We start from the raw sequence: 12,212 nt of genomic DNA on the forward strand, positions 1-12,212 counted from the left end.
GGAACCTACCATTAGGTTTTGGTTTCTCTTGCTTCGGTTTCTCTGGTTTCGGGTCAGCTTCTCGCATTAAACGGAATAGTTCATTGTCCTCTGCTGGTTCTTCATCCTTTGTCAGTTCGTTCCCCTCATTAGATTGAATTTTTGGCTTAGATGTTTTGGAAGTTCCTCCAAAAAGATTATCTTCTTCATCATCCAAGTTGCCAAACAGGTTAACCTCTTCCCGCTTTTCTCTAAAAAAAATTAAAAACTTAAACGATGCAATGCACACAATCCAATTAAAAACTTCAATCAGTTCTTGATGTGATACTACTACCCAAGGCAGCTCAAAGTAAATTTGGACCAGAACATTAACACACTACTCATCACGAAAGAAGCCATATACAGTATGTACACTGGACCTCGGTTGTAAGCTGTTATCCGAGAAAACTTGTTCTACCATCAGAACTGTGGTTAAGGACCGCAAGCTTAGAAGTAAGATACAGGCATGCTGATTTTATGCCAAAAAAATTATACCCTCTCTAGGAATTATAGAAGAAAACTTGAAATTTCTTGAAACTATAGGTAATAATATTTTTTTCCTTTATTTTAATAGTTTCTGTTTTCAGTTGCTAAATATGAAGTGGATATTTCTTTGTTCATTGCGCTAACTAAAAGGTGTTAGAATGTAATATGTCTAACATTTTAAATGGTAAATTGTAAACCAGAAAGTATCAAAATACACCTTGCATGCATCATACAATTTATACAAGAAACTATAAACTGTTAGTTGAGAAAATCGTCAAAAATAATGAGATTGTATTTTGATAAACCTATCACCAAACTTGTAATTTTTTTTATTGGTAAATTGCGTTGAAGATAGATTTTAGTGGAGGAGAATCTACTTGGTTGATATTACATTAAATGTGTGAATTGGAATGAAAATAAAGCAACAGCACTATTAGTGGAGCTGTAGCTTGCTGGTTAGGATTCTCAGACTCCTGATTTCAAATCTTGTTAGATGATTGTTTTCTTATGACAAAAAAACTTTTTTTTTTACAATAAGGTGGAGATATACATAGCATCATATCCGTGATAATAATAATCTTCTGTGGACTTGTTACACCTTTTAAACAACATTTTTCTCCCCTAAGGTTCCCCTCATGTTGGTGCTGTCGACAACATGGACTATGTGAGTTAGTACACCGGGGGAACCCTCTACTCATCTCAAAAGATGTACTAGGTTTTTTGAAGTGCACTCACACATATTTTGTGTACATTTAACCTACGGTTTATAGTCCTCGTTCTACCACCAGAACTGTGGAGCGAGTGAGCCTCGAACCCTTGCCATAAAGATTAAGGATTACAGTTACACTGTCTTAACTGCTCGGCTACTCACTCCCACATAAAATATTGCTGTAAATGTGTTGTTTTTCTTCAAAATGGAACCATGGTTGACATGTACAGCCTAAAGAACCATAACATAATCCACTTAAATATACTGGCGAATGCTTTTACTATGCCATTTGATTTGTTTTTGTTAAGATGTCACAGACTGGATAATGTCAGGTGTGAGTTATGTTGTAATGAACATGTAAAAGAGACATTTCTATTAATTGTTGTTAAAGTATATAGGGTTAAGCTTTAAGCATTTTTATTACATGAATAAAGACTATTCTCAAAACACACAACAATTTTTACATTAATGTCATTTATAGGGTGATGCATATACATTCCTATTATTATATTTTCAAATTTACCTTGAAGCGACTGTATTGTTCACTAGTTTTTAAAAAAAGATTTGAAAGAATGAATGAATCCTTTTACAGGGTCACAAGTAATGTGGATTTTTTGCAAAACATTTATCATAATTGACAACCAGAGGTTTTGAAGTCCAATGTATGACGCGCTACAAATTGAAAAATCACATGTATGGTAAAATGCCTAATCTACTGCAGAAGGAGAGAAAACAAATTCACAAGATAAAGATAAGATATTGATAAGATAAAAGACCCACTGGCGACAAGATAGAAACTTTCAGGTTTAATGATTATACATACATCTTCTTTTGTTCATTGTTCGACTGCTTCTTGTTTTCACTGTTCATTTCTTTAGATTGTTTAGAGGGAGTCATATTTTCAGCTGTCTTTATTTGTTCCTTTGTAAGGCCTGCAAAATAACAAGAACAAAATTGTTTTGTTTTCCACTACTTCAATATATTTTCCAACATTAATAATAAAGAATTATTTGTGTCTCTGAAATAATAAACACATTATACCCTAAAGGAAAATTATAAAGTTATTCTCCTTGTCGTTATAGTTACAGATTAAAGTAACTTATTAAAGTAAAATGTTTAATCTAAGGTACAGTAGATGCCATCTATTGATTAAAACATTTTATGAATTATTTTATATATTTCTTTCATTTAAAACAATTAATTTCAAACAGAAAGTCTGTCTTTTACCTCCGCCAAGGAGGTATATGTAGTCGATCGCATGTGTCTGTTTGTCTGTTTGTTAGCAGGATTACTCAAAAAGTTATTGCAAGATCTTTACCAAAAATGAAAATGTGGTCAATGATTTAATTTAAAGGTTTTTGGATAAAATTAGTTTTAAAAAAAACCTATTTCTTTTCAAATTCATCCGGTTGTTTTTGTTAGTCAACTAAAACTATTGTTTATAGTTGAAATGCTGGTTACATAACCATTACATCAAATTTAATTTTTGTAGTGAAATTAGCCTAATCACACACAGCATTAAGACACAAAAATAAACAAAAACTATTTTTTTCGGTGAAATCTTATGTAGGAGAATTTTACAGTAGGCGGAGGTATGCACTCTCGGAATGGTGTTCAAGGAAAATTTTGGGTTTGAATTCATTTTAAAAAAATTAATTTAATGATCTGCTAACTAATGCATTCACTAAGGGCCTGTTTCTGCTGCAATTGCTCAAAATACGGTATAAAAATACGGTATAAAATACGATATTTTTTATACCGTATTTTTTAGTACCCCGTTTCTGCTAACAATACTTCTTGGGTGGTCGTGTTAAATTTCATCCTTTTTACCCAAATTGCTATTCATTTATTTGGTCGATAATTAAAAGTCGCAATAAAGGAAGTTTTACGCCTCACTTTCAACAGGCTAGCCCTGTAATACAGATGTTGTGAGAGCACAGAAAACATCGTAATGGGGACAAGTAATTCGTTCCCTCCCCGAGTTATTGTCTTTTGCAATGTTGTACTGCTTTCGCAGGCTCTTCGGCTTTGAGTTTACTTGCTTCTATTCCGTACTCCTGCTTTATTTTTTTTTAAATGTCTTTATAAATGTGGTTGTCCCTTTTATTACCTTTTAGTTGGCCGGACATTTAGCTTCCCCTCCCCCTCCCTCCCCACACAGATTTATATAGTAAATACTGTGACGTCTTCGCTCCACATTTTCGCCGAATATATCTATACACGTGTGTAAAACAGCTGACAGCGACAGAAAATAAAAACACGATGTTGACCTCATGTCGTAGGTCAAAAAAAATACGGTATTTTTTATTGGCAGCAGAAAAGGGTACAGAAAATACGGTATAAATTTGTAAATACCGTATTTTATCCACAAATTTTGTGGGGAAAATACGGTATACAAAATACGGTATTTTTTTTATGAGCGCAGTTTCTGCTGCCAAAAAAATACGGTATAAATACGGTATTCAAAAAATACTGTATAAAATACGGTATTTTCTTGGCAGCAGAAACAGGGCCTAAGATCATAATTAAATTAGGTAAATAAACACATATTTTTAATTCCAGAAAATGATTGCCATTGTTATTTGATAGTTCAAATCATTTGACACAAGCAAAATATATAAAGTCGTTCTAATAAATCATGCCATTAACAACCCACCTGAAGTCATAGGTGGAAAGAGACAACGTGATTGCCTACAGTCACATAAAATAACAATTTTTTAACAATATGGAAGCTGAAATCGAATATTTAGAATATTTCAGGTTAAAGGCAAAACTATGGGATTGGGAATATAAATATTTAGAACAAACTTGAGGGAAATGTCAACAACTTAATAACATGTCAAAAATATATATATATGTCCTAGTATATATACAGTACTGTACCTCCACAACTAGTAGGGATTAAAATTGTCTTTAAAAATCAAGCACCTTGAAAAGTTAGTGAGCGGCTTATTTCTTAAAAATAAAGGTTTGTCGAAAAAAAAAGAGGAAGGAAAGATAGGGAGGAAAAAATGTTTAACAACAGACAACAAAGTGTATTATGACTTACCGAGAAAAGTTAATACAATACTACTGAAGCATATCTTTGGATTTTGAGCTATGGCTTTCATAAGCTTATCGAATGCTATACGTCTTTCTGACTGTGTACTATCCTTCATCATTAGTAATTTCTTTGGCAGGTCAGGCAAGATGGTAGCAGGGTACTTTTCTCCTAAAGCTTTGTGAAGTGCTTCAAATTGGTTATACCTTTTAGGAACCTGTAGAATACATAATGCAAGGAATAACTTTATATAACACCTAAATAAATTCCTGTCATTTGATTGGATGATTGTGAGTCACATGGCGTGCAATAGAACGCACTATTTAACGATCGTTGAATAGTACTTTTTTCTCTATTTTTTCGTACAAAAAAATTTGTTTCGCATATGAAAAAAAGATTAACAATAGCAGAGATGTTCATTTCATTCATTCATTTATTTATTTACATAAATAATGTCTCTGCCATTACTGTGCGTCTGTAATTCAATTGTCGTCTCATGGAAATATAACCTTTCATCATTCTCCCTAACCTCGCATTATCAGTACCATTCCACGAATATAAAACATTCATTATTTGCATACTAGCCTACTGTCTGCATATCTGATTTGTTTTTTTAGTTTGCATCATCATGTAATCATCGTCATTCAACAGAGCAAAATTGCAACCAGTAGCTGGCATTGTTGTTTGGGAAGGGATTCTGGCGGACTGTATAACGATACACTGCACTCTCAACAGCAAAGCATTGTTGTTGTTTGTGAAGGGAGGTTGTGTCTTCAGTCTTCCAACCAACTGTACTGTATATAACAACAACGCGCTCTCTAACGTGAAATAGTACGCTTATTTTGAATCATATGACCCATAATCGTCCAATCAAATACACTGCACTCTCAACAGCAAAGCATTGTTGTTGTTTGTGAAGGGAGGTCGTGTCTTTAGTCTTCCAACCAACTCTACTGTATATAACAACAACGCGCTCTCGAACGTGAAATAGTGCGCTTATTTTGAATCATATGACCCACAATCGTCCAATCAAATGAAAGAAATCTATTTAGGTGTTATATAATACAAGCCAAGATATAAGATTTATTCATGTTCCTATAAACCTATGCTTCACAACAATTCTTTGAAATACACATAATTTATGTTGTTGAAGATAAAAAGCTAAACAGTCTTACTTTTCTCATTGTCTACCTGTCATGGCCAATATAATTTACTATAAGAGGGGAAACATGAAAATGCCACACTGAATATCAAATGTGTTTTGTGTCTAATTGTCACACTTAGCAATGCCTTACCTCAGCTCTAGCTTGACACCCAAATTAACAACATTTGTAAAAAGTACAGTATTTTAAAAAAGTACATATTTAAAAAAATAATGTTTGTATCGATCCAATTTTTGGTAAAAGTGAACAACTATTATGTGACATTAAAATGGCATACTACTGTACAAACAACACATTATTTTTTCAGGGGATAATATATTTTTAAGTCTTAAATGTGGCCCATTATAAATACTGGAATACATTCATATTTCCGTTCATTATGTGCTGTGTCAAACTTTTCAGCAAGAATACCTCAGACCTAAGGTTGAGAAAGTTTGCAGAAACTACATTTCTGGTATACTTTTTTTCTCTTTTTATCATAATTAACAATAGAATTTCATTTAATATATGTATTATTTTTACAAAACATAAAAAAATTTTAGGGAATAGGTCTTTAAAAACGTGTCAAATATATTAACAATGAAATTGTTAAATTGGGGTGTAACATCTGGGAATATGTATTTAAAAACTATGAGATGACTAACTAACCATGAATTGTACATTTTCATCAGAATCTTGTTTGAAAATAGAATTACTGGTGATAACAATGACCTGAAACTCTTCATCTGTCAGTAATCTGCCAACTTTCTCTTTTACGGTCGGAACACTGATGTCAATCCCGGTTACAGTGTTTTTTATTTCCCTACGAAAAAATATTTAGACCAGTATTAGTGGATGGGAAAATAAATTACAGACAGTAGTGCTGAAAACTCCAATGGTACGGTATGGTCCGAACTACACATTCATTCTTTCCAATCATTCTTTGGTGCATATATACAGTAGTACTAGTAGATAGTATGGATAGGGTCCTACTTGTAAAACTCATCTGGAGTGCACGAAAAACATAAATATATTTATTATTATACAACTGTTCTGATCTGTTTGGTTTTCAGGCGCTTATTTCAGTACCTCGGGTTGTTCAGGCATTCTCTGGGCAGGTTTTAGTAGGACCGGTGGTATAAAACATTAGGAACCTAGGCTAGGCCTTCTGCTGTCTGTTTACCAAGTTTAACTTTAAGCCAGAATCATGTGACACTTCCAGCATGCAGACTACTACTGTGTAGAGAGAGGTTCTGATGCAGCAAAGCCTCTACACACACAACAAAAACAAAACAATCCTCCTGACTGACCTGGTCGTCTGGGCCCTATATGTGTCTGTATAAACTATCTTAATACCTAATTATATTACTTAATATTATTAATTACCTAGTGGTAATAGTTGGCGTTGTTGTCATTATTCTTGTTGAGATTTTAAAACAATAATCAACACACACAGATCACAAAACAAAACACACACACGAACTTTTTGTTGAATGTACGATCCGACTACCTAAGTTATTACAATATTGAAACCAAAGAAGCAGCCTAAACTACAACTTATTTGTCATTACATTGTTTATTTTCAACAAATAATATTTATTAATTTATTTATACTTTCAATATAATAATATTATATTTTAATTGATAATGTTATATTCCTTCACTTCCCACTCTCTACTAAAACACACTAGGTTAGTGGGTCCACCGGTATCACCGACAAAATGGCTGCTAACCAAGGTATGTGAAAATAAAATTCGTCTTTAATATTCTCATTCAAAACGTTCATATTTTACAGTAATTATGGTCAATTAATTTATTCAATTCATGAAATAATTAAGGCCGATGAAAAAAAGTTAACTATAGGGTAGCCTACTGCTTAGTTAACTTTGATTAAAGTTAGGCCTAACTTACTATCGCTAGCCTGCTAACTACTCGGCTAGCCTAGTTAGAGGGGACCAGCCATGCCTACTAGACGGCCTAATATTAGGCTAGGCCAGATGGGGAATCTAGCCAGGTGTTTTCTTACAGTCACACATGACGTGCGTACTACTAGGCCTACTAGGCCTAACCTCACAAAAGCTCTACTATTTATCCATTTTTTGTTATTAATTAATTCTTATTAATTATGATTATTTTTCAGGAGCTTTGCAAACTTTTAGGAAGTTTTTCTACAATCTTTCAGCCTTCAATCAACTGGGTAGGTAGCTGAGTGAAATATGCTCTAGGCCTACATTTTCTTGCTACTAATCCTACTATTTTACCAGGGATATAACTAGAGAAGTCTAGTTTTCCAGTGTGTTGATATTGGAAGGCTCTGAATGTGGATATCCCCACCACAATGTTTTTGTTTCAGTTTTATTTCACACAACATATAAGAACAACATTATAAAGAATTACATTCTTATGTAGTACACATTAAATTTACTAGGTAGCATATGGGAGCTTCAAAGTGTTGTAGAACAGAGTTGTGTAAATGGTTCTTAAGCTCCATCTACACTTTATCAAACTTTATGTGACAAAAAAGTGTTATGTGCTCAAATATGGTAGTGATATACCCTAATATAGTAGTTTTTCCTTTGTTTTTTCTCTGATGTATTTGACTGTTTTTATGTATGATATGCAAGAAATGGATTCAAAATAAAAACAAAGATTTTTTGGTCACATAAAGTTTGTAGACAAAGCTTTGTGTGTAAAGGGCTACAAAACATTGTATTAGTCGCTATATATGACTACCCCTACCATTATTATTACTGTAAGCAGTACATTCTTTTATTACAATAAACATTTGTTTCTATACATATCTATGATTGTAAGACGTCAACATATGTATGGTTTAAATAACATTATTGTTGAAATAAAATGGATGAAATATTAAAAAACTGTTTTATAATTTCATTTTAGCTGTCAATGAGTATTGATGCCAGTGCTGTATTTAATAATTAATAATAATCAAAATAATTTATAATTGATTCATTTAGGCCTGCGTAGAGATGACACGCTACGATTGACCCCAGCTGTTGTAGAAGCATTGCGAAGACTACCGGAACAGGATCACAATGAAAGGACATTCCGGATTAAAAGAGCTATTGATCTGACAGGGAAGCATAGGGTCTTACCAAAAGAACAGTGGACAAAGTTTGAAGAGGTATGGGCATGAACGTACATTGCAAAATACTGCTAGTATCAGTTAAATCTCCTGAAACTAGTCTCTAGACATTTCTTAAAGTTCAAATGCTTCTAAATTAGTCACATTTAGAATACCAGAATTTCTGAAACAGGGCATAGTTTTAGCTTTGACTGGATATACCAACCTCATAAAAACATTGTTGAAATTAATAAATGTCACTCATGACATCATTAAAACAAGACAAATACAGTAGTATATAATACTAAACATTGCTAAAAGTTGGAAAAAAAATATTGATATGATTCAGATTTTAGAATTTTTGCTTGTGTAACAATACACATTTTTTAACGCTGATTTATTCAATCTTTTACTACTTTTTTTTTTTAGGATAGACGATATTTGAAACCGTATATTGATGAGGTTGAAAAAGAATTTGCCGAAAAAAGTGTTTGGAATAAGATGTAACGGCATCAAAGAACAATAGAAATAACCCTAATTGAGTGAAACATCTTCAAATGAGCTTGTTGTAATAATACATTCATTTATCAAAGATATTATAATTTGATTGATGCTTTGAATATTGTGTTAGGTTTCATCTATACACTATTGTACATAATAGATAGATAAAAAACATCTAAATTACTTGATCAAACGGATTTGTCTACATCTGTTGTGCCTATAGATAAAATAAATTAATACAGTTTAATGGTGTGTTTTTAATTGAGGAGTCAATTTTATTGTTAGAGATGTCAATCATACATTGGAGAGGTAAATTATTCATTGGAGAGGTCAACTCTTTATTGGAGAGGTCAATCATTCATTGGAGAGGTCAATTATTCATTGGAGAGGTCAACTCTTTATTACTCTTATGAAAAGGAATGTTTGTTTACAGAGTGACTGCACATGAAATCCTGAATTCAACAAGAATGTTAAATAAAGTTAAAGCAATAATAATAATGAGTTGTTTTGCTTTATTGCGATTTTAATATTGTAATTGTCTAATACTTAACAGTGGCTTTATTCTGGCCCAGAAATAAAAATGAAATGAAAAGTGTACGGATGGGAAGTCATACAAAAAGTGAGGGATGATGTTATTCTCTGTCTACACTAGCAAACTTTATGTGAGAACAAAAATGTGATGTGCCCATATATAGACACGATGATGTCGTACCACTACCATATTTGTGGGTATCACTACCATATTTGGGGATATCTCTACCATATTTGGGCACATCGCATTTGTTTGTCAAACTAGTTTGATAGTGTAGACATGACCTTTAGGAAATGGATGAAGAGAAGTTATGTGTATGAATACATTTGTAAAGTAATGGGAACAAAAATAGTGATGGTGATATTTAGTTTAGAAGAATATTGGTCTAAAGCTCTGTCTACACTATCAAACTATATGTGACAAAAAATGTGATGTGCCCATATCACCACCATATTTGGGCACATCACACTGTTTTTGTCAAACTAGTTTGATAGTGTAGACAGAGCTTTAGAAAAGGATGTCTGCTGCTTCACTGTGTATTTACGTTAATTTTGATGAAAGTAGTGATGTACACTGTCCTACCAGGATTATATTGTGAGAAATAGACAGCTAATTTTAAATATCCTTTAAAAGGGCTAAGAAAAAAATCACGATTTGTAGATTTTCTACAGTGATCAACAATGTGTATATGAATATATTCTGCAGTTAGCTTTCACATTTAAATAATAGCACTGTCGAGCGCTTAAAATAGAGTGTCTTAGAAGACAAAGGTGATCGTTCTAATACATCATGTCCACATAACCTTAGTAATTTAATATTTTATTCTTCCCCAATGTGAAAATGTTGCAATGCACGAAAGAAACTAATACGTCAAATAGAAAATGTCGTCTTTCTGAATGTTTTTTTAAAACATGACAATAAATCAAGCGCTGAACTTGCTTTTTTTACTCGAAAAATGACAATTTTGTATTAATGGCATTTTGAATAGAATCAAAGGTACACGTCACCAGGGTATCGTCCTTTGGATAAATCTTATGTGACGTCACGTGTTTTTTTTAAATATTTTATTTCAATTCAAACGCGTCAGCGGAGAGCCCACCGCTTACAGAATGGATAACAAATATGCATATCTCTTTATTGTCAAAATGTGAAATAATAATAATTACATTGCTCAACTTATTTGACAAAACAGATGAAATAAAAAGATTTCGCTTGTCTGGATTTGGCCTTGCAATTTGCAAAGTAATTATTTAACATAGGCTAGATAGTTATTAAATGAATATAGCAACGAGACAACAAGAACATCGAAAAATGAAACCAACTACAAACATTTCAATTAATTTTGGATTAATAAAGATACTAACATGCACATTTTGAAAATAACTAAAACTTAAAATCATCTGGGTTCAAATTGGTATTTCTATTAGTAATATATTCCTTACAGTGTTCGAAGTACTACTAGGAAAGATGTAGTTTAAAACCTTCCCAGTAGGCCTACAATTAATTTCATTTTGATACCTCATATAAATGGAAATTGGTATTCCTATTAGTCAGTGTTTCGAACTACTATGAAAGATACAACATGCAGTTTAAAACCTTCCCACTAGGTTACAATAAATTTAATTTTGATACCTCATATGAATGGAAATTGATATTCCTATTAGTATTCCATATTACAGTGTTTTAAGAAAGTAGTTTAAAGTTTAAAACCTTCCCAGTACAATTTCATTTTGATTCCCCATGTGAATGGAAATTGGTATTCATTATTACAGTGTTTGAAGACTACTATGAAAGATACCCAATCCGGGGTGGTTTACATGTAGTTTAAAACCTTCCCAGTACAATACATTTAATTTTGATACCCCATGTGAATGGATGTGTGTACAATGACCCGATTCTGCTACTGTCAATAGGTATGTATCTGTATAACTATCAGCAAGTGTATGCTGTCTGCATAAATGCTGTACTTTTATGCAGACAGCAACGTGAATAACTTGCTATAGTTATACAGATACCACCTATGGACAGTAGCAGAATCGGCTGGTACAGTAATAGCAAACATTGTATAGCAGACAACCTTATACAAACTCTCTGTCTCTCTCTTGATACAATACAATAGCATTAATTGTGGGTATCAGACATGCCATGCACTTAACGCCTCGTCATAGCATTTCCCATTTTCTATTCTCCAAAGCTTTTCGGCGTCATCTTCTTCCATAGTTTTTGACTGCCACTCCTCAGTAACTCTTTTCTCCAAATAATATTGTTCGTTAGGAAGCTTCTCAGGTAGAATTAATAATCTTTCTTTTTGTTGTTATTCACTAGCATGTTTATAGTCTGACATTTTGTCTCATGACATCTATTATGAAGGTTACACTAATGTTCGACAATGATCCTCAGTATAATACCATTAATTGCTAAATAAAGTAATTTGCGCAAAACATATAATAGATATAAATACGGGATAATCATACCGATAAAGCTAATGACGTGCTATATACAATTATCGTTAATTCTGTTTTTGTGTGGCAGACACGACGTAAAAGATCGCGTCTCAGTCTAAAAAACAGTCCTTGCCAACTATCGGTACAGATAGTTTTTGGCGTGAGAAACTTTACGGTACATCTATATTTTAGACCGGGGCATGCAGACCGGGCGCCCAGAAAGTTTATTCACGTGAAAAGCCACAAAAGGTTTAA

The 12,212-nt window shown here is 32.8% G+C and overlaps 2 protein-coding genes across 2 annotated transcripts in view; one reads left to right on the plus strand and one right to left on the minus strand.

The window, feature by feature from the left end:
* Positions 1 to 6,884, minus strand: part of LOC144841044 (uncharacterized) — a 38,636-nt gene extending 31,752 nt beyond the window's left edge. The window contains exons 1-5 of the mRNA XM_078697203.1: positions 6,782 to 6,884; positions 6,065 to 6,218; positions 4,263 to 4,470; positions 2,037 to 2,145; positions 10 to 230 (exon numbers count right to left, since the gene is read on the minus strand). Of these exons, the coding sequence (XP_078553329.1) occupies positions 10 to 230; positions 2,037 to 2,145; positions 4,263 to 4,470; positions 6,065 to 6,218; positions 6,782 to 6,810 (721 nt within the window). The 5' untranslated portion in view covers positions 6,811 to 6,884. The remainder of the gene's footprint in view (positions 1 to 9; positions 231 to 2,036; positions 2,146 to 4,262; positions 4,471 to 6,064; positions 6,219 to 6,781) is intronic.
* A 204-nt stretch (positions 6,885 to 7,088) lies between these two features.
* Positions 7,089 to 9,228, plus strand: LOC144841070 (cytochrome b-c1 complex subunit 7-like). The gene is made up of 4 exons (XM_078697249.1): positions 7,089 to 7,132; positions 7,536 to 7,592; positions 8,374 to 8,540; positions 8,910 to 9,228. The coding sequence occupies exons 1-4, from the start codon at positions 7,117 to 7,119 to the stop codon at positions 8,985 to 8,987; spliced, it is 318 nt and encodes a 105-aa protein (XP_078553375.1). The 5' UTR covers positions 7,089 to 7,116; the 3' UTR covers positions 8,988 to 9,228.
* Positions 9,229 to 12,212: the final 2,984 nt, after the last annotated feature.

The sequence above is a fragment of the Antedon bifida genome, chromosome 4, assembly GCF_963402885.1.
Source record: "Antedon bifida chromosome 4, ecAntBifi1.1, whole genome shotgun sequence".
NCBI lineage: Eukaryota > Metazoa > Echinodermata > Crinoidea > Comatulida > Antedonidae > Antedon > Antedon bifida.